This window comes from Myodes glareolus, chromosome 14, assembly GCF_982192425.1.
Source record: "Myodes glareolus chromosome 14, mMyoGla1.1, whole genome shotgun sequence".
Lineage (NCBI taxonomy): Eukaryota > Metazoa > Chordata > Mammalia > Rodentia > Cricetidae > Myodes > Myodes glareolus.
In genome coordinates, this window is record NC_142039.1 from 16,692,557 (window position 1) to 16,718,393 (window position 25,837).

The 25,837-nt window shown below is 45.1% G+C and overlaps 2 protein-coding genes across 7 annotated transcripts in view; one reads left to right on the top strand and one right to left on the bottom strand.

The window, feature by feature from the left end:
• The window catches only part of Olah (oleoyl-ACP hydrolase), a 40,622-nt gene extending 34,156 nt beyond the window's left edge, over window positions 1-6,466 (top strand). For 4 of the 5 annotated variants that reach the window (XM_087896376.1, XM_087896375.1, XM_087896374.1 and 1 more), the window contains exons 5-8: window positions 479-578; window positions 1,243-1,412; window positions 5,511-5,593; window positions 5,936-6,464. In XM_087896376.1, the coding sequence (XP_087752502.1) occupies window positions 479-578; window positions 1,243-1,412; window positions 5,511-5,593; window positions 5,936-6,078 (496 nt within the window). In that variant the 3' untranslated portion in view covers window positions 6,079-6,464. Of the gene's footprint in view, window positions 1-478; window positions 579-1,242; window positions 1,413-5,510; window positions 5,594-5,935 lie in introns of all 5 variants that reach the window. The other variant, XM_087896377.1, reaches the window with a different exon arrangement.
• Window positions 6,467-7,595: 1,129 nt separating this feature from the next.
• Acbd7 (acyl-CoA binding domain containing 7) lies at window positions 7,596-12,323 on the bottom strand. 2 transcript variants are annotated; one of them, XM_087896677.1, is made up of 4 exons: window positions 12,194-12,323; window positions 8,161-8,278; window positions 7,994-8,056; window positions 7,596-7,907 (listed from the first exon to the last, which is right to left on the bottom strand). In XM_087896677.1, exons 1-4 carry the CDS (start codon window positions 12,248-12,250, stop codon window positions 7,834-7,836), a joined length of 312 nt encoding a protein of 103 aa, XP_087752803.1. In that variant the 5' UTR covers window positions 12,251-12,323; the 3' UTR covers window positions 7,596-7,833. The 2 variants fall into 2 exon arrangements, with proteins under 2 accessions (XP_087752803.1, XP_048317017.3); XM_048461060.3 differs by having other exon boundaries at window positions 8,158-8,278.
• Between the last annotated feature and the right edge of the window lie 13,514 nt (window positions 12,324-25,837).

A 25,837-nucleotide genomic window follows, 5' to 3' on the forward strand; every position in this document is an offset into this window, starting at 1 on the left:
GGTGTGTATGGGTGTATGTGCCTGGAATACACAGGAAAGCCAGGCAATGACTTTGAATGTTGGTCCTTAGTCACTGACTACCTTATATTTAAGATGGGGTCTCCCAACGGCCTTAAACTTTGCCACATACGCCTAGCTAGCAGGCCCACCCTCTTTCAGGAATCCCTTTATCTATGTCTCTCATTTCTGCACTGTTGAGATTTCCGGCCTGAGCGGCTGAACTGAGCTTTTGACATTGGTTCTGGGGGTCAGAAAGTGATCACCACACACACGAGGTTAGTGCTTTACTGACTGAGCCATCTCTCAGCCCGGAAGTGCTTATTATGTTGACACTCACCAGTGGTAGTAGACATTTTACAAAACAGTTATCAGCCAGCTAGCTTTTGCCCATCCCTTAGTCACTGCTGTGCTTGTGACACCTGGTCACCATGAGTTTTGTCCAATGCTATCTATCATATTTGTCTCTTCCCTGGTTTAGTTTGGGATCCTACATTGCTTTTCTGACCGCACTGAGCCTAAAGGAGAAATACAAAATGGAGCCGCTGCATTTCTTTGTGTCCAGTGCTTATGCCCCCCACGTACGTGTTCTGGTTTTCTTTGGATGGGGAAATGAAGGAGTGGGAAATGGGGTACTAACAATTGGGTCATTGTTCTCCTTTGTTCCAGCCTGGGGGTGATGACAGGGATCTACCATGTGCAACTGAAAACCCCTGTGATCTTTCAATGTATTTCTTTCCAGCCTCAGAAATGAACTTCAGTTTATTCCTGAATACCAACTCTTTGTTCCTGTCCCGCTGGAGCTAGTGCTGTCCGTCCATGCTTTCTGTCCACCTGGAGATAGTACTGTCCGCCCCTGTTTCTGTCCCCCTGGAACTTGCTGTTCCTCCCTGCTTTCTGTCATCAGCATATTACCTCAGCTGGAAACTTACTAACATCAGTAGAGAAACCAATCATTGCAGGGAAAGAATCTTAACATGATGACAAAATTGGGGTTTGCAGTGGCTTTTTTTAAGCCAGTTTGTGATTCCTGGATCCTTCTTGCCAGCACTGACCTTCTTTGCTTCCCCTACAGCGATTGGCACAGGTCTAGCTTTCTAAATTGGGAGTGCCATTTTGGTGGCCTTCTGATGCTAAAGTTCTTAGGACACTTTCTTCTCCCTTCTGGATTTAAGGAGGCAGGCTTGGGTTTGGGGGGCAGTGCATTTAATGAAAGATCAACTTTGTGTCTGTTGATGTTTCAAGTCAAAATTCCGGCTACAAATTCCTGAACTGAACAAACTGTCAGAAGAACAAGTCAGGCACCACCTTCTGAATTTCGGGGGCACCCCCAAGCATCTCATTGATGACCAGGACGTTCTGACTCAGTGCATTCCCATTCTGAAGGCAGATGCAGCCATTGTGAAAAACTTCGTGTAAGTAACTGTGTGTGTGTGTGTGTGTGTGTGTGTGTGTGTGTGTGTGTGTGTGAACGTGCGCATGAGTTTATATTTATAGAACACAGGCCAGGTGGTGTTGGTGCATTCCTTTAATCTCAACATTCAGCAGCCAGGGCGCAGGTGGAATTCTGAGTTCGAGGCAGGCCTGATCCACAGAGTGAGTTCTAGGACAAACAGGGCAACACAGTGAAACTCTGTCTTGAATCTCACCCCCAAAGAAAAGAAAGAATAATATAGATGGGCAGTTCACAGAGGCTGTGTATGAGAATATACTGCTCTAAAGGCTGCAGTGCATTCGTGTCCTCTCAGGCCTCTTGGGATATTTTTCTGCCTTGGAATGGATTTGTGGCACAGGAATTGTATCTTCAAAAGGTGACTGCAGATTTTTTTCTTTAAAAATACTCATGACTATTTATGATTGCATGTTTTGTCACATAATAAATATGTATTGTACAAATTATTGCCATCACATTCCAGGTACCAGCAAGAGGGGATGGGCTACTTATTAAGTGTGGAAGGCAAGAGCAGGGAGCAGAGCAGGCTGGGTTCACTAATCAGTGAATGAATTCCAGAACTCCACACCCCCTCTCCATTCCCGTCTCTGGGAGGGTATCTGTCTCCATGGTTGGTTTTTCTGATCAGACTGACATGTTAACACATCAAATCCTTCCCCAGACCCCTGAGTCTATTGCCAGGGAGGCTTCCAAATCTTAAGTTCCCAAAGGAAATCACTTTGAGGTCAGCATTTAGTCTCCTGCATTCTCACACCTGGCTAGGCCTGACTCCACTGGGCTAAGACATTTAAAAGCATATTTATTTCCTTTACAAAGCCCAGAGCTATCATTGGGGCAGTGTGTGTGGTGGGGAAGTGAGTGAAGGATGCATGCTACTTGCCAGTTGAAGTTGACAGTTAAAAAAGTGGGGCAGTCATCTTGAAAAGCAACACAGCCACATCATTTTTTCTCTCTCTCCATTCATCACACATTCTTTGTCTGTCACGAAGTTCGTGGTGCCCACACCCCTGCCAGATACTCCAAGTCCATCTCCCTCTCTCTGTTTCTGATTGATTGTCTCACCAGGATAAGCGGTTTTGTGCTTCTAAATTAGCCCAGAGTCAAGATTTAAGAAATACCCACTGAATGAATGAAAGAGAGAGAGAAAGAGAATACATTTTAAAGAGCTAGTATTCAGTTACAATCTAAAAAATCAGTTTAGTGCCCAATAACATTCTAGTGATAGTCTTCATAGGAATAGGGGAAAAAAACTTAAAAGTCATATGAAAGCACCAAAGACCAAATTTCTAAAGCAATCCTGAACAAAAAACAAATAAACAAACAAAAAAATGCGACACCAGGTCTCTCCACACCTGATTTCAAATCACACTATAGAGCCACAGGAAGGAAAGAAACTAGAGAACACGGGCAGATCTGTGGAAGAGTCGGTGGCAACGGTGGCTGCAGTTGTCGTCTTGAGGTTTGCTAAGGGCAGTGTTTTTAAAAAGTTCCTGTCACAAAAAGATCAGTTTGTGTTCAGCTGTCTTCATTATCCATCTGTAGTTGTCATTCAAGCAGTAATGTGGAAAGAAGCATCTGTTGGGAGGGCAAGGGGCTGCCAAGAGCAGGGACACACAAGACACCTCTGCAGCCTCTGCTTTCCCTTATCACCAAAAAATCTTTCTAAAAATTTATTAATTAAAAACTAAGCTTTAGGAATTGAAACAGCAAGTACTGCCATAATAAGAGTTGGTACATAATACTAACTAATGTAGAGAATTAGAAAATGCACAAATAAATTCACATATTTATGCGACTAGCAAAATGTTAAGAAAATACTATGGGGGAAAGGATGTTCTAATTCATTTAAACTACTGTTTATTTGTTTATTTATTTATTTACTCTCAGTGTGGGAGGAAAGTGCATGTGCATGCTAAAGTATACATGTAGAAGTCAGATAACAGCTTTTGAAAGTTGGTTCTTTCCTTCCGCCGTGTGGGTCCCAGAAATTGAACTCAGGTAATGAAGCTTGGTGACAAGCATCTTTGCCCGCTGAGCCAACTATGGCCCAGTACGGTCTCTTTAATTCATAAACCATTTTAGGATGCTGTATATCCAATGTAAAAGTAGAAAATTGGATTTTTACCTTACATACACATCATACAATAATATATGTGTATGTTTATATATGTACAAAAATCATGTGAATTATATACATGTATTCCAAAAGGATTAAAGGAAATCATAGAAACCATAGATCTGAATTTATGAAAGTTCTGGAAGAAAATATAAAAAGGAATTTCATGACTATTTTTTAAGTGATAAATTTTTTATATGACCTGAAATCACAGCAAAGAAAACAATCAACAACAAGACCTACAGATCTGGAGAAAGTATTTACAAATTATATATCTGATAACGTGGCACAGCATCACGTATATGGAATCTATAAAAGTCAACAGATAGACATTGTGGTAGAATGGAAGTTGCCATCTGCCAGAGAGTGGGGGTGGAATGGGGAGACACTGGGCAGAGCACTGAGCTCCAGTTGACAAGAACACAGTTGTAATAAGATCCGTTGGGCATCGTGGTGAGTACAGCTGATACGAGGACAGCAGGTTCTAAATGTTCCCTCCGTCACAAGGCCAAGTGTGTGAGACGGTGGATAGCGTCCCTTCATCACTATAGTCTTCAGAGTAACCAACACAGCACACTGGGACGGTCACACAGGTCAGCTTAAGAGTTCTGGGTGGTGTGGGAGGTGCACAGCCCACAGCCTTGTGCAACCTAAGCAAGCATTCTCCTAAGTAAGCTCTGCTCCAGCTCCTGGGTTTCTGATATATGATCCCACTATGTAGCCCAGGCTAGCCATGGATTTGCTCTGTAGGCCAGATGGGTCTTGAACTTGCTATCCTCCTGCCTCAGCAGCCTGACTGCTGGGATTAGGTCCATGTATTATATGCCCAGGCACAAATAATTATTAATTGAGAAACAATTTATATCATCATGTAAATTTAATGGAACGATGTATGAAAAAACTTGCCATCATAATGAAAATGTACTCAGTGGACAAACATGTCTTCCTCAGAGGCCTTTCTTTAAGATCAGAACTTTCTGTAAAGGTTTTATTTTTAGCAGCTGTGAGATTTTGAGCATATGTATTTATGAGTTTGAGTTTCTTCTATGCAGTGAAATGTTAGCAACACTTTATGGGGTTGTAATGATTAAATGAAATCATGCTAGGTTTAGCCCATTTCTTACCCAAAATCACTTTAAAGATTTATTTTATGTGTATGAGTGTTCTGCCTGCATGTACGTATGTGTCATATACATGTAGTGCTGAGGAAACCAGAAGAGGGCATTGGTTCCCCTGAAAGTGAAGTCATAGACAAGTTTCCAGCTATCCTGTGGGCACTAGGAACCAAACCCTGGGTCCTCTGCAAGAGCAGAAACTGTGGAGCCATCTCCACAGCCCCAAAAGAGTCACTTTTAAAGAAATTTACAACAAGCATGACGCCCATTGAATTTTTTCACTCCAAGAGCCTCAGTAGCGCAAACATAAAGTCACCTAGGGATGACCCACTCAATGTGAGAAGTGCCCTCAACATTCACACTCTTCCTCAGGGACTCAGACTGGGCTGGCTCCTCACCAGTTAGCTTCCTCCAGACTCCAAAGGCACTTCCCAACCTGCTCTTGAATCTTCTCTCATCTCCCTTCCTTCTTTCCTGTTTCCAAATCTGCACCGCCATCCCCACTTCTTAGCTCTCAGCTTCTAAAAATATATCTCACAGGCATATCTCGGCCTCTCCCATCTCCATCACCGAGGTGCAGGCCTTTAGCCCACTTTCATCTGGGAAATATCAAAGCCTGTGACCCCTCCCTGCTCTGTCTCCTTCCCCACGAACCTCATGTCTGTTCTAATGGAGAGAGGCAGTCCCTGTGAATGTCTTCCTTGTTGGGACCAGCGGAAGAAGGGGAAGAAGCAAGGCTGTGTACCCTGTTTCATTTCAGTGAAGTCAGGAGGAGGAGCAGACTGGGATGTTAAAGATGAAATTATGAATAGCCTTTTCACATTGACAGCTTTGACACGCCCTCGGAGGCTCTTCTTTCTCAGGACATAACATGCTTTTTCGGATCTGAAGATATGGTCAAGGACATAAAAGGTGAAATTGCTTTTATAATTCGGGGTATTTTCTTGAAAGATATGTTGGAGGGTTCTTGGCATATGTCACCTAACAGTCACTGAAACGGACAGAAAATCAGCCCAAGTTTTCCTGTGTGTAAAGAAAGAGATGTTGGTCTCCTGTAAAATTTAAATTACGGCTCACATGACTGAATACTGGTAGGTCTTAAAGGGATTAAAAACACGGGATACACAGAACCTGAGACCCTGGATGTAACTCTATCACTGAGTGTCAGCTGTTAGTGAAATAGGACCTGAAAGTAGGTTTGCTGTCCTTGGCTGATGCCCTCTGTTACTACATGAAACGCTGTATATTTCTTAGGTTGGGAAGACATAACCAGCGGGAAGGTTGACAGCCACATGCTGCCAGGTGACCACTTTTATCTGTTGGAACCTGAGAACGAGAACTTCATCAAGAACTATATAACCAAGTGTTTGGAAGTGTCGTTACTCGCTTGCTCTTAGAGGGGCCTTCAAACATGGAAACCCACCACCAGCTGTGCCTCCAGCTCCTGGAGATGCAGCGCTTTAGTTTCCAGAGACTGGAAAGATGCATATGGATGGATTTCTTCATGGAGCATCTCTCTATCTGGGAAAAAGGCTAAGGGTCAGGGAGGCGAGGGGCTACTGTAGCTGAGGGCTGCAGCAGGAAGGGGCTGCTTTTCTTTGGGGATGTGACCATTAGTCGGTTACTCACGCTCCATGTGCACCCTCCTGACACAGCAGGCAGCACGAACTGGACCCAGTGCGCTGTTTAAAAAGAAGATGAGAAGGGCGGCATAGAATTGGGAGGGGCACACATTGGAGGACATCCGTAGGGGGCGGGTTGGATAGGCAGGTGGGGGGCGGATATGATCAAAACACATGTATGCATTTAGGAAAATTTCAAAGGATAAATAAAAATATTGTTAGAGGAAGAAAACTTCTGCTAGTGTCCTTTACCTTTTTATTAGAATTTAATTTGAGTGACTTTTATATAAAGTTTTATCAACAAAGTGTCTTCAGGTGGGGTTACACCTGAAGTCTCTTGCACTATTCTAGGGGCAAGAGTGATTGACAGAGGGAAATGATCATTTCTCCATCACCACACTGTGACTCAAAGTGTAATCTAATCTATAGAATCTATAGAAATATACATTAGACCTGCTGCATAAGAAAGAACACTTGCTTTTTTTAAAAAATCAAAATATATTACTAAACAATTACTGCCCATCGTGATAGGAAGACCTCAGGGTGCTTACAACTCAGGTGTCTTGTGATCCTGCTGCCCTAGGAGTGATTAGCTGGCACTCAGAGCCCTTCCATGGGCAGCCAAACCACAGCCTGGTTAGTTAATTTCTCCATATCATATAGGAAGCCAGGAAGTGGCCTGGATGCAATTCCACCTACCACTCCAGAGTGCCCACATTCATGGGATCCCGCAGTACATGCATGGTGCAGCAAAGAAATTGAACTGTTCTGTTTCTCCAACCTACTCACAATTTCCTTCAGTCTTAGGCTTTCCTGTTTTGAGACAGGGTCTTGTGTAGTCTAGGTTGTCCTTAAACCCATGACCCTCCAGGCTCCACTTCCTGAAGCATTCACAGTGGTCTGGCTGCCATTCATTCTGAACAAACTTTTCTTTTTGCCCAGTAGCACTAACTCATCGTATAAGAACAGATTAAGTCAAGAAAACAAACACTGAGCCTTGATGGTTCAGTCAGTAAAGTGCTCGCCTGTAAACCTGAGGACCTGAGTTCAAGGCCCAGATCGCCAAGCATGATGGAACACACTGTAATCCCAGTCCTGGGGAGGCAGAGGGAAGAGGATCTCTGGGGCAGTCAGTCTAGCATACTTGTTGAGCTCCAAGCAAGGAGAGACCCTGCCTCACAGGAAGCAAATACCATATCTTAGAAAAAACAGCCAAGGTTATTCTCTGACCTCCCATGCATACATACATACATAATGTGTAACACAAACATATGAACACCCATATACAGACATAAGTGCAAAAAGAAAATATATTTATTAAAGTTTATATGCAGACTACAAAATGATTTTTGTAAATCACCTTGTACAAGCAAGCAAAATTAGGTAATTATGTTGACATAGTCTAAAGTATTAGAATCCATGCTAATAGGAAAATACACATGATTTATACAGTTGTCAATGCATTTCCCCCTACACACCACGTTCCTATTATGAAGGCTTTCAAAGGAGATCTGTCTCCCCTGTCAAATTCTAAATTCCATATTTCTCGATCAGCTCTCTTGCGTTAGAAATATAGGCCCTCATTGCATCTTCCTTCGACAACCCTAGAGAGATACAAACACGTTATCTTACTGACTCGTGTGGACAGAGGTTAAGAAGGTTTGTGTTAACTTATTTAAGAGTTAAAAACCTTTTTTGAGGCTCCACGCTTCCCACTTGGCCTTGCCTTTCATATCTAACATTACTGGACATGCTGCGAAGAGGAGGAGAGAGTTGCAATGTTACTTTTCACTGTGCACTTCTACAAACACTGTGAACAAGTACATTTATTTGTCTAAAACAAGCATCAGGTACCACCAATGTTGATGTCTCCGATGATGGACTGTTTGTAGAGCCCGTAGATTTCTTTGAGTTCTTCATCTTCCGGTCTGCTTTTCAGCTTCCTCACGTCTTGTGTGGCCTGGTCAAAATCAGCCTAGTACAAAAGACAAGGACACACAAAAGGTGCATATGTGGTGTGTATACACACCTGCAAGCAAGACATACACATAAAATCTAATTTTTTATTGTAAGTCTCATGTCAACTGTCTTTCAGTAAAGTTGTCTAGCTTACTCTGGGATGTGTGGCATATGTGTCTTATCCCGAGGAATAATTTCTTTTGCAATCTCTCCCACTCCTCCCATCTCTTCTCTCTCCTCCCTCCCTCTATAACAAATGCTGAAGAGAAATCACTTCACAAAGACAAAAGTTGGTTAGCAGCCATTGGTGTGACCACAGAGCCAGATGATAGCTACAGGGAAACACATCCGAGGAGCCTGCCTCAGAGGCCGGTGCTTGCAATGACTTTTGGGTAAGGGTGCCCAGGTGTCCAGTGTGAAGACAAGAGCTGGCAAAGGCGGTCCTGGCCATCCAGACAGACGTCACCAGGGTCGAGCATAAAGGATTGGATCAATCACATCAGCTTGTTCCCTGTACAACCACAATAAAGGGCAGGCACAGCTATTCACCCCGTCTGCTGATTGATGTCAAAAACCTGACCACAGACCATTATTAGATCCCTGGAGGATGGATCAGAATATTATCACAGTTGACACATCTTTATGTTTATCTGTTCGCAGTGAATTCCAAAGCATTCTGGGAAAAAGGAATGCCACCTTCCCTATGTTTCTGTGCCCTGGGAACTGGGCTCCTTGTGGCAGGCGTCTTTGTTTTGGCTAAGTGGGTGTCCCGCATCCTTATTGATGTGTATCCTTGTAATCTTCCTCTCACTTGCGAACAATGCCCCGTCCTGTTCACGAGTGTGCTCCAAGGCCATTGTTCCCACCCTTCCTGTGGCTGGGATGATACCCATAATGGGCACAGAAACCATCTCAAAGAATGACCTGGGGCCTCTGCATCCTTCCATTCAAAGCTCATCCCTCTGAAGACAGCCTCTGAAGGTGCTCACAGTTTCCTTCCTTCACTTTCTGTAGAGACTGAACAGAACAGTCAGCTCACATATCAGCCTGGTAAATCCCTTTGAGCAAGCCTTCCTTGATGAAGGACTGCATTAGGAAGATAAATCCCTCAGTTATCTGATTCACACTAGAGTGTGTGTGTGTGTGTGTGTGTGTGTGTGTGTGTGTGTGTGTGTGTGTGTTGTGTGTATGTGTCTACTGAGTGTAAACATCACCCTTCCCCTCCTGCTCCAACACTTTTTGTGCTGTGTAGGAATCAAACCTAGGGCCTCGGGCAAGCTCCTTACCACTGAGCTGCTTCTCCTACCCAGAAAAGATACAGCACCCAGTCCACTCTTTAGCGCCATCGCCTAGCAAGGAAACATGTCTGAGTAAGGTGACTGTCCCGCCACGTGTGGAAGCAACACCTGGAATCCTAGCAGCAGAGAAGCTGAGGCAGTGGGATCAGCCAAAGGTTGAGGCTAGCCTGAGCTAAATAAAATAAAATAAACAAAAGATCTATATTACGATTTACATATAAAATTGGGAGATTATAACTGAATTGGGAATTCCATCTGTGTTTTCCCTTCCAGAACAATAGTGAATTTACCATGACTGTTCCTTCCACTAGAGAGCCACTAACAGCACCCAGGAGGGACATAATGTCTGTCTTCTTCCACTTCCATTTTAAAGACAGAAGAGGTTTGAATATGCTAACCAGCTACTAGTTGTTGGCTTTTCAATATATTGTTTACTTTTATTCCAATTTTAAATTTTGATTTTTGAGATAATTTCAGACCCAGTACAAGTTATAAAAATACCACATCTTTAGTTCCTGCCAGGTTTTCCTGGGTATAATCTTTGTAACAAGTCCTTACCTCCCGTTCTCTCAGTGTGCAAATGAACTAACAGTAAAGACCTGCGTGTGTGTGTGTGTGTGTGTGTGTGTGTGTGTGTGTGTGTGTATTAAGGTTAACTATGTTGTCCAGGCTATCCCAGAACATCCAGGCTTAATAGATCCCCATACTTCAGTTTTTCTAGTGGTGGCCAGTGATTCTTGGGACCTCCTGAATACTAACTGCCCTACCAACTGAATCACACAAGCCAAAGCCCCTTTATTTCTTAAATGGACTTCCCACCTGCCTTCATCTTTCTTTTATCCTCGAATTATTTCTTGTTTTGGTGTGTTTTTGTCTGAGACAGAGCCTCATTAGTATAGTATAGCTTTAAATCTGCTGAGCAGCGAAGGATGAATGTTGATTCCCGATCCTTCTGTCTCCAAGTCCTGAGTGCTGGGAGTAGAAGTGTGTACTGCTACACCTGACTTTGACTACCCCTCTCCACCAGAACTTACTGTATTTTTTGGTTATATTATTACATTGGTAAGGATTTCAAATTGAAATAATAAGCATATGTTTTAACAAAATTTCATCTGTAATACTTTATTCAAGCACAAACAATTGCAGTGACTATAATTCAAGCATTCTTTGATCATACTGATGCTGATATCAAGTAAGCACGTGTTTTAAAACTAGAATTTTTTTTCCTTCTTTTTTGTTTTTGTTTTTGGAGACAGGGTTACTGTGTAACACTCCTGGTTGTCCTGGATCTTGATTTGTAGACAAGAATAGGCTTGAACTCGCTGACACCCACCTGCCTCGGCCTCCCAAGTGTTGGGATTAAAGGTGCATGCCACCACCACACCCAGCTAGGTAAAGTATCTTACTTAGAAAGTTTCAGGACAGCCAGGATGGCCTTGAACAAAACAAAACAACAACAAAAAGATATCCTTACTACTGCTGCTTTAAATGCTGCCTATGTGGCTCATCCAACCAGCTCTCTCCTCACTTTTATTTATTCTATGTTTGCTGTTGTGTGAGTGCAGATGCACAGGTCCCATGGCATGGTGCAGCTTAGGGAACAATTACAACAGTCACTTCTCTGTCAACTACAGGGTTCCAAGGATGGAACTCACATAACTAAGTTTGCCAGAAGGCACCTGGCCTCTCTCCTCTAATCTAAGATGATAACTGAAAACTCTCTCTCTCTCTCTCTCTCTCTCTCTCTCTCTCTCTCTCTCTTTCTCTCTCACACACACACAGAGAGAGAGAAAGAGAGAGAGAGAGAGAGAGAGAGAGAGAGAGAGAGAGAGAAACATGCCACAGTCTAACTAAGAGGGAGATGCAAACCTTAATGTCTCTAGGGTATGTCATTCAGTCGTGATATCATCTTGCCTGAAGAAATAGTTAAAGAAGTTGGCTATACTCATGATAGAATATGTAAAGCATTAACAATGTGCATCTTACAAGGTGACGTCGTAAGGAAGTGTTTCTAATATAACTGCTACATGAGAAGCAAATCACGAATGTGTAATGCTCACATACATTCACATATAATCAGACACAAATGGAAAAAAAAGATATAAGAAAAAAACCTACCATGTGGCTGTCTACTAGGGGAAGGCTCTCCTGGTTTTTAATTTATTCATATTTATTCTCTTCACTTCTATCAATAAGACGGTAGGTTATACTTCATAGAGTAACTAGTCATGCTATTCAACAAAACACTTGCCTATGAGAACCTCTGAAGGTTCCAAGAGCAAGGGGACTTGAGACCCCTGTGGATGTCACCTGCTTCCCTGAGTTGTTCAGAGAGAGATGGAAGAGGGAAGCTTGTCAATTTTTCAGGTCTGGGTAATTTAAACCATCCCTGGAGCCCAGAGGGGTTGCTATGGGAACCTGGGTCCTTGTCAACAGATGGCGCGGTGTAGTCAACACTGAAAAAGCAAGACACTTAGGCAGGTGTGGGGACTGACTGCAGGGTCACAGTTGGGCGCTCCTGAGAGCTCCACTTGCCCCCGCCCTGCCCCAAAGCTGCCATGCCTCCTCTCACCCCATCAGTGCGCTCCTTCTCGGAGAATTGCTCCTGCAAACCCTTCCCAGATCTGGCTTACCTGCAGGGACATAGTGATGAAGTATAGAAGGCTGTGGCTCTCCAGCTCTGGGTCCATGTCCCCAGGGTTTGGTCGCCTTCTTAAAGAGAAGCGCTCCTCCTTCGGCCTCTCCTATAGGGTGCGTGCTCGGCATGGGAGGCTCTAATTGGTCACAGGGGCTGGAGGGCGGAGCCGGACGATGGCTTGTTCCCGCCCAGTCTCTCAGAGGAGGGGTCTGAGCTGCCCCTCCTTGGAAAGGGTTGCTAGATTATTATCTCTCTGCTCCTGGCTCACACTTCAATTTTTTTTTTCTTTTTTCTTAAGAGGTTGTTTTCAGGAAGCCAAGAGAGGTCTCCCCAGTCTTTGTAACTCACCTGGGAGTCCTTGATCCTTCCTCTGTGATTCTAGAAGTCTGGGTGGTGAGTGTCAATGACTGGAAACTCTCAAGAGCCAGGACGAATACTCATTAGGATTGAAAAGGGACCAGGGCTGGTGAACCTTGTCTTAAGAAAGCAAGAACATTAATTCTAAGCTCGAGCTGCACTCATCTCCGCCGCTATTTATTTAGAGCAAAGCCTGCAGCCCGTTTAGGGGGACAGATCTCCCCAGATGCAAATTCACCATCATCTGGAGACTGCAAGGTCTCAGGATGAAGCTGTGCACCGCGTTTGCTATACTCGGGGAGAACTGGAATAAAGATTCCAGTTCAGAAGAAGAAGTTGTTTCTGACCGATTAAAACAGAGTTGTGGAGATGGGGACAGAATAAAAGAATCCCCGTTTTTAGAGAGACCGAATTTGAACACAGGTCAATACAACCGGTGATGAAGTCCCGGGGTGAGGGGGGGGGATATATATTTCTAACTAGGTTTTGTGTTAAATGTATTTTAGAAAATATTTGCTACTTTTTCATTTGTGTGAATTTTATTTTTTCCTCCTTTTTGACTATTTTTCAGTGGTGATATTTGATATTACCTGGCGCAAGTGAGAAGGAAACAGGGAACAGGCAACAATCCCTCTTAGGACTTGATTAGAGGTGGCGTGTACAGGCCTGGAGGTGTCAGTGTGCAGAGAGACAGAGAGAGAGAGAGAGACAGAGGGGGGGGGAGGAAGATGACACATCCAGCTTTTAAAAGCTGCCAAGTGCATGTGCACAGGGGCTGGACATGGCTACGTCTTATGCAGATAACAGGGTTCTCGCATGCGCACAAAGGCTTAACGAAGTCATATGTGAACGATGTAATCCACGCCACATGTGGGTCAAGCAGGGCCCTGTAACATCCCAGGTGCCATTAGGTACTTCTCTTAATGGTAAAAATAAAAAGTAAAATGCGGACCCGCGAAAAGATCACAGGTGGGGCTCCTGGAGGAGAGGTCCCCAGGGCCTTTCTGCAGAGGGTGCTTCAGTCTGGTGACAGGCGGGTACCTGGTGAGACACGCGGGTAGCGGTCTCTCGGTTCTGTGGTAAGACACACAGGTAGCGATGTCAGTTCTGTGTAGAGAGCAGTCTCTCTTCGATTGAGGGGCGGGTCACACCTGCTAAACAGCTTGAAGCTGTGTCTTTGGTTTGGTTTGGCGCCATTGTCCTTCCTGTTCATTGTCCTGTATGTCTGTGTATTGTGTGTTGTGCTTTTGTCCTGACTTAGACTGACACTGATGTATGGGACAGACTCAAATCATGACTTCTTTGACTTTGATATTGTGATCACTTCCAGGACTTTAGAGATAGGGCCATAACGTAGGTGTATGTTTTCCTTGTTTCCTTAAACATTTCATGAGAAGGAGTCAGCCTTGACCCCAAGCTGAGCGCTGTGGGGCAGTGTGCTGTGTGGCTGGGTGGCTGGGCTATGCAGCCTTGTTGTTACAATGTAGCAAGGCTGCCAGGCACAGTTGTAGGGGCAGTTGTACCCCAATAGGATTTCAAACACTAAACAGAAAAACTGGGGTTAATTACTATAAATATCTGTCATTATTTATAGGAGCTGGTTACAAATTTTTATTAGATAATGTATGTATAAAGTAAAAACTACTATTAGTCTCCAATGTTTCACACTGGTAAAGGATTTTATGTGATATAAATTGAAACATTTCTTTCCTTCTCTCCTTTCTATTTTCTTTCCTTTTTACTCTTCATTTTCTGATCCTCATGTAGAAGTAATTTCTCTTTCTGAGTGAAAAATCCCTCAATCCCTAAAGTCATAGTTGTTCCCAAACATCTAACCAGTAATCAGATATCAAATAGTTATCAAATGTCCTCCCTGTGCCAGGCACCTTTTCATACTGATCAACTAACTCAGCAAGCTGGTTCCACCACAATCAGTCCAATTCCAAAGGTGCCACCTCAAATCGGTGAGAGCCCCACTCTGAGGCCACGTAGCTGTGGGAGAGGTTGACTGATGTGCTTCCTGTGTACGCATTTCTACTGTTGGAAAGTGGAGAGATCGGCAAAGACATCAAACCGCCCATTCCTCTTGTAAGAGAGAGCAGCATACCGTGTTTGCACCAAATGATGGTAACAGTGTATTCAAATGTTAGAGCGATTCTTTGGTTTTAGAGCAGTACGATTGTGATACAGGCATGGAAGCTGAGCCCCATGCACAGGCCTGTAACCTGGGTACTCTGAAGGTTAGGATAGGTGAGGTCCAAGTTCAAGGCCTGCCTAGGCTACACAGTGAGTCTGAGGCTAGACTACATGATTTAAAAGAGGCCTGGGAACATAGAGCAATGGCAGAACTAGGTTCAATTTTCGGTGCTTTAAACAAAACAAATCAGAAATCCCCAGAAAAATTCTTGCTTTTCTAGGTTTCTGTGCCAGTGGAAAGTTTGTCACGTTTCTTTCTTTCTTTCTTTTCTTCCTTCTTTCTGTTTTTGTTGTTGTTGTTGTTTGTTTGTTTGTTTGTTTGAGGCAGGGTTTTTTGCTCTGTAGATCAGGCTGGTCTCAAACTCATAGAGATCCTCCTGCCTCTGCCTTCCAAGTGCTGGAATTAAAGGCATGTGACATTCCCCCAGCTGTCCTGTTTCTTTTACTCTGTATACTGGCCTCCTGCAAGACTTATTTTCCTAGCTTTCGATTTTATCTCTTCTGTGTGTACACATGGCTAGACTTTCAGCAAGAATGCGAACAAGACCAGCTCAGGAAAAGCGCTGAGCTTTTCAGATTTTCCGGCCAGATCAGAGCGCAGCTGTACAATAGCATTGCATGCAGCTGCAGTTCCACAGCGATGCCTGGAACACCCACTGCATTTAATGTCTTGAAGGCAGTCAGCAATTAACAGCTCGCTCGTTCCCCCACCCCCTCCCTCCCTCCCTTCTTCTCTCCTCTCCCTCTTCCTACCTTCCCTTCCCTTCCCCGCATTGCAGGTTATAGAAGGCGGAGGGGTGGGGGATGGGAATACGCACAGAAACGAGAAGTGACTGCTCTGTCTACCGCAGACTCCAGCAGCGCGTATCCTGACTCAGACCACTGGGTTATGCTGCCGTCTGCTGGCCAGAGTGAGACATTGAGCCAGACACGCTGGGAGGAAAATTGTAATTCAGAGCTCAGCTAGATTAATGTTAATGAATAAATGCACAGACTCTTTAAGGAAATGGAGGTAAATCTCTTTGAAATACAGCAGCAATCCCCAGAGTGAAAATCGCCACTCTAAATGTCACAAATGACGAGGAAGTGCGTGTAACAACCAAGTCTCGAATTCCACGCGGAGTTATCGGTAGAGACCCTGAAAGGTGGGCATTGCCTTAGTTCTCAGACTCACAGACTTTGAGTCATCTCTCAAATAACCTTGGAGTAGTGACGACCCCTGGCCAAGGCTCCATTGCTGTCAGTCAGAGCTGCTTATAACCCCACTCTTTGAGCCTGGCTCCTGCAAACTTATCCCTGGGTCTTGTAAACATTAGGTGTAGACATACGTGGGTGCCCTGGCATTTGTGTGCCTGCATGGAGAAGCCAGAGGTCAACCTCACTGCCCACCTGGTTGGCTTTGTTTGTTTGTTTCGGGTTTTTTGTTTGTTCATTTTTTATTTGTTGGTTGGGTGGTTTGTTTTTACTTTGTTTCTAGACAGAGTTCTTCATCGTAGGAGCCCTGCTTGTCCTGGAACTTGCTTTGTAGACCAGGCTGACTTCAAATGCACAGATATTAACCTGCCTCTCCCTCCTGAGTGTCCAGCCCCCACCTTGGTTTTTTTGTTTTGTTTTGGTTTGGTTTGGTTTGGTTTTTAGATGGGCTCTCTCATTTTCACCCAGAGCTTGCTAGATTCTGCTAGGCTGGCTGGCCAGTGAGGTCCAGGGATCCTGGCCTACCTAGTACTAGGATTTCAAGCTTCTGCCACCATGCCTGACATTCTTACATAGATTTTGGGGATCCAACTCAATTCCTATGCTTGTAATGCAGACATTTACTAAGTCACCTCCCCAGCTCTGTCCTTCTGTCCTTACCCCCCTCATGTTTCTGTCACTGCCACTTACACGAGGAGAGGAAGACACTGATTGGTCTCCACATTGTGTCTTTCATGGTGTCCTCAGTAGCTCCTGCAGTGACTTCTTCCTGTAGACGTGTCCCACCTCTCCTTCCTGCATTTCTTCACTAGCAGAACTGTTTTCAGGCCACAGTGATTCTAAGCGGTGACAGCAGCTGTCACCTCGTATATAGCTACGTGTCTTGCTCCTTCCAGCCACCGAAGGACAAACACCACATCATCACACTTCTGAATAATACATTTTTATAGCCTTGCATTGCATTAGAAGATGCTTTGCATTGTTAGAGGAATCATCTTGTCTACGATGCTTGAATAAAAGATCCCTAGCCTAGGAAGACATAGATAAACAACTGGAACAAGGCAGAGTGTGACAGACAGATGGAAGTTTCCAGAAGCAGATCGGACTCTGCAGTGGTTTCTGGCTAAAGAGGGAGGAAATGGCGTTTGAGACTAATTTGAAGAGATACGGGTGGGGCAGTGGAATTGAGAGGCCGTTCCAGACAGAAAAGAGAAAAATAATGCATAGCCCCAGAGACAGAATGTGTTGAAGTGCTGTATGAATTTCCTGATTCTTACATAAACAGAGGGGCAGGAAGAAAGGAAAGTCATGTCTTTAGGGATGTTAAAGTCAAGCTATGGAGACTAGAGAGATGGCTCAGTAAATAGCTTACTGGGCAAGCATGTAAGGTATAGGTTTGCTCCCCAAACCCACATAAATTGATGAGCATGGTGGCACACACTAGTAATCCCAGCGCTGGCAAAGCAGAAACAGGCAAGTTCTAAAGTTTGGTGGACAGTCCATCTAGTCTAATTAGTGAGCTCTGGACCAGTTAGAGAACCTGCCTCAAGTGAGAAGGATGGCATTCCTAAGGATGATACTCATGGTTGTCATCCTCCAAGTACCTGTAAGGAAGACTGATCTCTATCACTAGGGTGATGTATATAACTGTAATGATATTTTGTTTGTGTTCTAACAAATAAAGCTTGCCTCAAGATCAGAGTACAGAGCTAAGCCACTAGAGGCCAGGTGGTTGTGGCTCACACCTTAAATCTCCCAGCACTAGGGAGGTGAGACAGGAAGGGATATGGCTGGGCAGAGAGGAATATAAGGCGGGAGAAGACAGGAACTCAGATGCAGTCTGAGGTTTGGTGAAGACAGATGCAATCTGGAGATGCAGTCAGTCTGAGCACGCAGTCTGCGGACAGGATCGCCCTTTTGTCTGAGGACTTGGTAGAGGTTAAAAGTCTCTGGGGTAACTGACTGCACTGCTTCTCTGAGCTCTCACTTTTCACCCCTAATATCTAACTCCAGGTTTTTATTAAGAACAATTAGAATTCATGCTATATAGAATGTTGCCCAACGTAGGCAGTTTTAGGAGTGCCCACAGAAGCTGTCAAAGAGACCTGGGCTGTCCCTAGGTGGCATCTATGGCCCTGATGAAAGAGCAGCATGTAAGAATCTGCAGAGAATTTCCTTTGTTTTGGGAACCCCGCAACAACCTTTGGTTGAGACACCCAGATCCTTGTGTTTGGGTGCCTGAAGGTGGCAGTGTTTCTTTGATCACACCAGAGCAGAGGTTCCCAGACTAGATTGTGCACCAAAATGCCCCTAGAAGGGTCACCAAAGCACAGATTGTTCCTCCCCAGTGTCAGTCAACAGGTCAGGTGCAGTAGGCCCCCAAATGTGCGTCCCCATCAGGTTCCGGGGATAGGAGTGGGGAACAGATACAGAGTATCTAGGGTTCCGGGGATAGGAGTGGGGAACAGATACAGAGTATCTAGGGACTGGCCTTTCTGTCTTTGTTTTTCCAGACTGAGTTTCTCTGTGTATCCTTAACTCACTCTGTAGAATAGGCTAACCCCAAATTCAGATTCACCTGCTTCTGCTTCCCAAGTGCTGGAATTAAAGGCTTGCACTTCTGCCACTACTGATGTGGGAAGTCCTTCTGTCTATGTGTTGCTTTTATTGGTTAATGGATAAAGAAACTGCTTTGAGCCTGTAGCAGGGCAGAACAGAGCTAGGTGGGGATGGGGGAGGACTTAACCGAATGCTGGGAGAAAGAAAGCAGAGTCAGGAAGACGCTATGTAGCCACACTTGGAACAGACGAGCTGGAACCTTGCCAGTAAGCCACAGCCCTGTGGTGATACAGAGATAAATGGAGATGGGCTAGTTTAGTATGTAAGACCTAGCCAACAAGAAGCTAAAGTTAATAGGCCAAGCAGTGATTTAATTAATACAGTTTCTGTGTGTTACTTCGGGTGTCTGGGCAGCTGGGAACAAACAAGTGGTCTCCTTACAACACATTACTACCATCAAGGGATCGACCTTTGAAAGTCATGGTGAAAGGATGGGCCCTAAGATCTAGTTGGTGGGGTTTGGATAGCAAATGACAGATGATAAACACCTGGTGCTCCATCTGTGGCCCTCCTGGGTGGCAATGGAACCTTCTCAAGAATTGTCCTTGAGGAGGACATGTAGCCCTGAGCCCGTCCCCCACTTCTCTTCCCCCCCCTCTCTCCTTCCCAGATGCCATGGGTTAGGCAGCTTTGCTCCTCCAAGCTCACAGTCATGATGCACTGCCCAAAGCCACAGGGCCAAGCACCCACGGATGGAAACATCAGAAACTGATCCCAAAGAACTCTCCCCTCCTTTAAGGTGAATATTCCAGGTAGCTTTTCAAGGACAGAAAGATGAAGCAAGGGTCCTGGACAGTTTTATACACACACACACACACACACACACACACACACACACACACATCCTCCAGAGATATCGGTAAAACTTGCTCAGAAACACCGCACTAGCAGAATTAGGCAGGTAGCTCAGTCCATGAAATTCTTGCTTCAAAACCCACAAGGAGGGACTGGAGAGTTGGCTCAGCAGTTAAGAGCACTGACTGCTCTTCCAGAGGTCCTGAGTTCAGTTCACTGCAACCACATGGTGGCTCACAGCCATCTGATGATACAACAAAAAATTTTATGGGTGCCCTCTTCTGGCCTCCAGGCATAGATGCAGGCAGAACGTTGTATATACAACAAATAAATAAATCTAAAAAGAAAAAATCCACAAGGACCTGAGTTCTGTTCCAAGAACCCACATTAAAAACAACAGCTGGGTGATGGTGGTGGTGCACACCTTTAATCTCAGCACTTGGGAGACAAAGGCAGGTGGATCTCTGTGAGTTTAAGGCCAACTTGATCTACAGAATGAGTTCCAGGACAGCCAGGACTACACAGAGAAATCCTGTCTCAACACCCCCGCCCACAAAGAAACAAACAACAAAAACTAAGAATGGTGGCCCTCAACCGTAATCCCAGCTCTGGCAGGATAGGAACAGGTAGACTCCTGTAAATGCGTGTGTGTGTATGTGTGTGTGTGTGTGTCTGTGTCTGTGTGTGTGTGCATGCGTGGTGGGTGGGGGCAGAGATGAATCTCAGCCATCATTCTTCAGGAACTGTCCCCCTTGTTTGTTAGACAAGGTTTCTTATTGGACTAGACTCTAGCTGCCAATTAGGCTATGCTGCCTGGCCAGTGAGCGCCAGGAGTCTATACTCCACCTTATATTTTTGTGACAGGATAGCTATCTATCTATCTATCTATCTATCTATCTATCTATCTATCTATCTCTTGTGCACACACACTGTAGTAACAGATAACATGAGACAGAGACAGGGTTAAATTCAAGATGTAGACAGCACTTTACTGAAGGCCCCAGGGAAGAATGCATGTCTCCTCAGCCTCCAGAAACCTTGTCCTTGCTGCCAGAAGAGGCCAGCAACAGTGAACCCCCACACTCCATCTCTTTCTCTCTCTTTTTTGTGAGACAAGGCCTCCCTGTCTCAGCCTACCGAGTGCAGGAATTATAGACACACACTCTTCTCGATGGAACTGTATTTCTCATTTTTATATATTGCACACACCCTTTTGTGCATGCATCCACCCAGAAGAGCCACTGATGGGTGAGAGGGTGTGTATAGCTTCACCTTTACCAGACAACATCCTGGCCAGCCTGGCTCCAGGTTCAAGGGGAGACTCTGTCTCAAAGGAATAAGGTTGAGGAGTGACAGAGCAAGACCCAGTGTCCTTTTCTGGCCTCCACAGGTGCAGGCGTGAGCACACATGCAGATACACTCATACCCACATAATACACAGAAGTAATAAAGCAGCTAAGAGGAGAGAACCAAGCTCCCCCATGCTTCCAGCAAAAGTACTTGCCACTAAATTTGATGATCCAAGTTCAATCACTGGAGTCCATGTTACGCCGGAAACCTGGAACCTGAATCACCACCACAAGACCAACTCCGATGCAAAAACAAAGAGTCTTTATTGCGTGTTAACTCGGGTCCCTCTGTCCATCCAAAGGGGCAGCAGCAACAGGAGAGGGATACTAAGCTGTGAGCAGGGTGTGTGGGGGTTATACAGGGAAAAGGGTTAGGGAATTTCAAGCCTCTGGGCTTGGGATTGGCTGCCCCCTAGTGGAAGGTGAGGAAAATTCCAGACTTCCAGGCTTGGGATTGGCTGCCCCTTATGATGTGAGGCACTATCCAGGTCTGAGGGGAATGCCAAGCCTCTAAGGGGCTCAGTGATTGGTTAGTTTTCCTTGCTCTGGGACTGACTGGTTTGGGGTGCGGGGAAAGAGATGACTCTGATTCAGGGGCCAAATTGTGCTTCTTTCTTTGGTTCTTTTTTACCTTTTTGACCCTAATTTTGGCATGCTTTGAACCTAAGAGTTTAGTCCATTCTTTTGGCCCTAGTTTCAGGGTCTGGGGACTCTTCTCTGGCTCTTGGTTCAGGGACAAATTGTCTCTTTCCAACTCTGGTCCCATTTTTAGGGTGTCTTTCTTCTCTCTGGCTTGGAGCCGAGCCATACAGGATCTGTGTAGGGACTACGGATCAGGGATTTTCTGGGGCTTGGGTCTCCCATTCAGATGTTGGAAGGAGAAGGCAGATGCCTGCAAGTTGTTCTTTGGCCTCAGCAGGCTTGCCATTGCCACACATACTAATAAACAAATAAATAAGTCTCACTAAACCTTTTATGTTTGCCAATGTGCTAAATATAAAACAGGCATCTTATTTTATATTGCATTCCCTGGGTTATGGTGAGGTTGAACATCTTTTCAAGCATGCAGTTCAGTTGTCCTCTTCTATAAACTCCCTACTTACATTTTGCCATTTTTTTCTATTTTCTTTTTTTTTTACTTGTAGAGTTCTTTACATATTCTGGAGAGTGTTGCTTTTTTCATTGGTGATTCAACAGCACAGCAACAGTACAAATAATGACTTCTAGTCTGTGTTTGTCTTTTTATGTGGGTTGAATAGTTTTTAAATCAATATTGTCAAAATTATTAGTATTTTCCTTTCTGATTTGGGATAGATAGATAGATAGATAGATAGATAGATAGATAGATAGATATAGAGATATAGAGATATTGAGACAGGGTTTCTCTGAAGCTTTTGGAGCCTATCCTGGAACTAGAACTTGTAGACCAGGCTGACCTCGAACTCACAGACATCCGCCTGTCTCTGCCTCCCGAGTGCTGGGATTAAAGGCGTGCACCACTACCGCCCAGCAAGCTTTTTTTTAAAAATATTTATTTATTTATTTATTTATTATGTGTACAATATTCTGTCTGTCTGTGTGCCTGCAGACCAGAAGAGGGCACCAGACCCCATTACAGATGGTTGTGAGCCACCATGTGGTTGCTGGGAATTGAACTCAGGACCTTTGGAAGAGCAGGCAATGCTCTTACCCTCTGAGCCATCTCTCCAGCCCCCCAGCAAGCTTTTTATACTATTTTTAATGAGGCACGGAGACATGTATTTTTGGTCCCAGCTGAAGAGAGGCTGGGGCAGTGGAAGGTGAGTTTTAGGCTGAGCAGCATAACATGAGGCTGAGCACAGCTGTATCCTGAAGGAAAACAAGGAGGAGAAGAGGGAGAAGAAGGAAAGAAAGAAGGGAAGGAGGAAAGAGAAGGGGGAGGGGAGAGAAGGAAAGGAGGGAGGATGGGAAGAGGGAGAGAGGAGGGAGAAGGGGGAGCAGGAAGGAAGGGGACAGAAAATAAGGACAGACATAAGCCTTCTTTGAGATCACAGTTTTCCTTTTAAAGGCATAAAGACAAACTTGTCTTATGATGTCACTAACTTACCAGTAACTAGCACATGTATTACATGTAACACATGTAACATGTAATACAATGTAACAATGTATTACATTGTTTGGTCACCATTCACGCACAGCATCACATTATTAAATGTATACATTTGGCTGTACAGCCTTACTGTTAGTTGACACACAATTACATACATTTATAGTGGATGGGTGGTAACTAGATACATGCATTCATGGTGTAATCATCAAATTGGGGTAATTAGTATTTCTTTGTGCTGGGGACTTTCAAAGTCTTCTGCTTCTTTTGAGACAGATAGTAAATCATTGTGAACTACAGTCCCTCTGTGCAGGAGAGAACTCTTGAAGCTATTCCTCCCACCTAGCTCCGTTTTGCTATTTGTCATTCAGCTTCTCACTGCCTTCGTAGCCCCTGGTAACCCTATTCTCTCCTTCTGTGGGATCAATGGTTGAGACTCTATATGAATGAGAACAGATGGCACTTGTCTTTCTGCACCTGACTTATTTCACTTAACAACCTTTGTTCCATCCATGTTGAAACAAACGACACCACTGGACTCAGGGGTGGGGGCTGGTGCATACAATTTCACCGTGTGTCTGCATGCTGCTATCCTATATCCATTCAGCAGACAACACATGCGCCACTGTTGGCACTTTCCATTCTTAAAGCTAAAGCTCAGCCAAGTGTGGGGGCGCACACCTGTAATGCCAGCACACGGGAGGCGGAGGCATGAAGACCAGAAGGTCAAGGTCAGCTGCGGCTGCACCGTGAGCGCTAGGCCACCTTGAACTACATCAAACTCTATCTCGTAAAAACTAAAAGAGAGGCAGACGAAATAGCTCAGTGGGGAAGGGTGCTTGCTGTACTTAAGGGCTTCAGTTCGGATCCCCAGCACCCACAGAAAAGCTGGCGTGGCTTCATATGCACCTGCAACCCTAGCCCTGTAAGGGGCAGAGACGGGAAGATGGATAGCACTTGCAGTCCATCAGCCTAGCTCCCAGTTTAGTGAGAGACCCTGGTTTAAAGGGATAAGGGGGAGTGCCAAACCACAGCACTAAAGACCCTCCTTTGGCATTTGTGCATGAGCGCCCCACTCATGCATGTACATGACACACACATGCATATACAAGGTACACACCCCGTTTTTGCTTAACAGTCTCCTCTGACATCAAAACATTCCATCCTGCAAGGGAGCTCCTTCAGCAGAGAGGTAAACAACAGAAATGGCTCCAGGAAGTCCTTGAAAACGACCAGATTCATTAGGCCTCTCCTGCAGGGATAAGCAGAGCCAGCTGCAGTCTCTCAGACAGAACTGCCAGGAAGAGATTTAGACCAACTGAGCCACCTCGAAAGGATACTCTCAAAACTATTGAGCTGCCTGTGGCTCCAGATTTTCCAACTTTTGTGAGCTGTCACCCAAGCTGGGCGGGCCTTGGTGATTTAGTTGCTTTTTGAGCCATTTCTGCTCCCCAGGCCTACTCGTGTAAGTAACCCTGTCTCGAAAAAAAAGGAAAAGAAAAAGAAGAAGAAGAGGAAGAGGAAGAAGAAGAACAAGAACAAGAAGAAGAAGAAGAAGAAGAACAAGAACGAAGAAGAAGAGAACGAGAGCCTTGTTTCTACAGACAGAAGCTCCTCCCCGGGTATTCAGAATGGGGTGCAGCAGCACCTGTGCTGTGCCTGAGATAAATAGAATGGAGGGGGGACTTTTAACCAGGCTGGGATGGGAGATAGAGGCAAAGCCTTATGTTAGGAGACCACAGCAAGTTGTTTGGGTGAGTGGAGTGTAGATTAAGGTGAATCCTTAGGCAAGGACACGAATAGATGCATTGAGGAAAAATTCAGAAAAGCCGCATCATCTAGATGCCAGGCCTGGAGCTAAGAAATTGCCAGGTGCCAAGAGACAGGTAGTACCTCCCCTCCACGTGAATTGGACACTTATGAATCGGACACCCTCCGGGTGAAAAGACTTGTGAATGTAACCACCCATCTGTCACTTGGATCACCCTGTCAAGCAACGGGGTTGAAACCTCACTGTCCTAGGAGGCAACAGAACTACAGACTTCTACAGGGTGCTGAAGAACAGGAAGGCACAGGCAGTGCTCAGAGAACTCCAGCCAAGGTCAAAGCTGAATGGCACCTGGGAAAGGAAATGCTGTGTGCTGTGTCCCACATCTGAGTGCCGGGGAGTTCAGATGAACCATCCTTACTCTCTTCTCCTGCCACTACTCACCCCGTTACCCTCAGCTTGCTTTTTTGTTTGTTCTAGGTGCTTTATTCTGTTTTGATACACTATCTTCCTATGTATGCAGGCTGCTCTGAACTCACTGTATAGCCCCATCTGGACTCAAACTCATGATCCTCCTGCCTCAGCCTCCTGGGTGCTTAGATCACAAGCCTGTGCCACCTTCTCCTTGCCCGGAGAAGGTCTTATCTGTCAAGGTTCAGTTCTGGAGCTGCAGAAGCCTGATCGAACTCCAGAGCTGTCTGCACCAATCGGCTAGCACACTGCTGACCCAGAGTCAATGCCAAGGACAATGAGCGAGCAGCAGGCTGAAGAGTTTGTGAGTCTTATCTCTAGTGGCCTCTGACCAAAGATTGTCAAGGAAGATAGCCCATCTTAGGGCAGAGGGTAAGGGTGCCGTCGATTCAAAGTAGGAAACCAAGAGGATGAATACACAGCTACGCCTTTGCTTGGAGAACAGTGAGCTAATGTTAGCTATGTTAGTGCTGGAACATTTTGGAGCCAATTTTTATGTAATGATTTCTTAGGGCAGGCAATAGCCAGTCTGAAACAAGCACCCACACATCTGTATCCTTCTGTCTAGCCTCTCTCCCTCTTTCTCTCCTCTTCCCTGCCCTCTACCTCTTCCTCTCTTCCTCTTCCTCTCCCTCCCTTACTTTCCATCTTTTCTTCCCACTCTGGGGATGTCTGGCTTCTCGTAGTCATCATCTGTTGCAGTATGAGCAGAACATATGTGTAAGTCCCCAACACTAGGAGACGTAGGAGAGGCTATCATATTTAAACCCCTCAGGGCTCAGAGAGCTATGCAGAGGGCAGGGA

Coding starts and splice junctions, on each gene's coding strand:
- Acbd7 (XM_048461060.3), bottom strand. CDS start 12,250: ATGGACCCAGAGCTGGAGAGCCACAGCCTTCTATACTTCATCACTATG. Junction 8,279..12,193: donor TCATCACTATGTCCCTGCAG/GTAAGCCAGATC, acceptor CTTTTGTACTAG/GCTGATTTTGACCAGGCCAC. Junction 7,908..7,993: donor AGCGTGGAGCCTCAAAAAAG/GTTTTTAACTCT, acceptor GTATCTCTCTAG/GGTTGTCGAAGGAAGATGCA.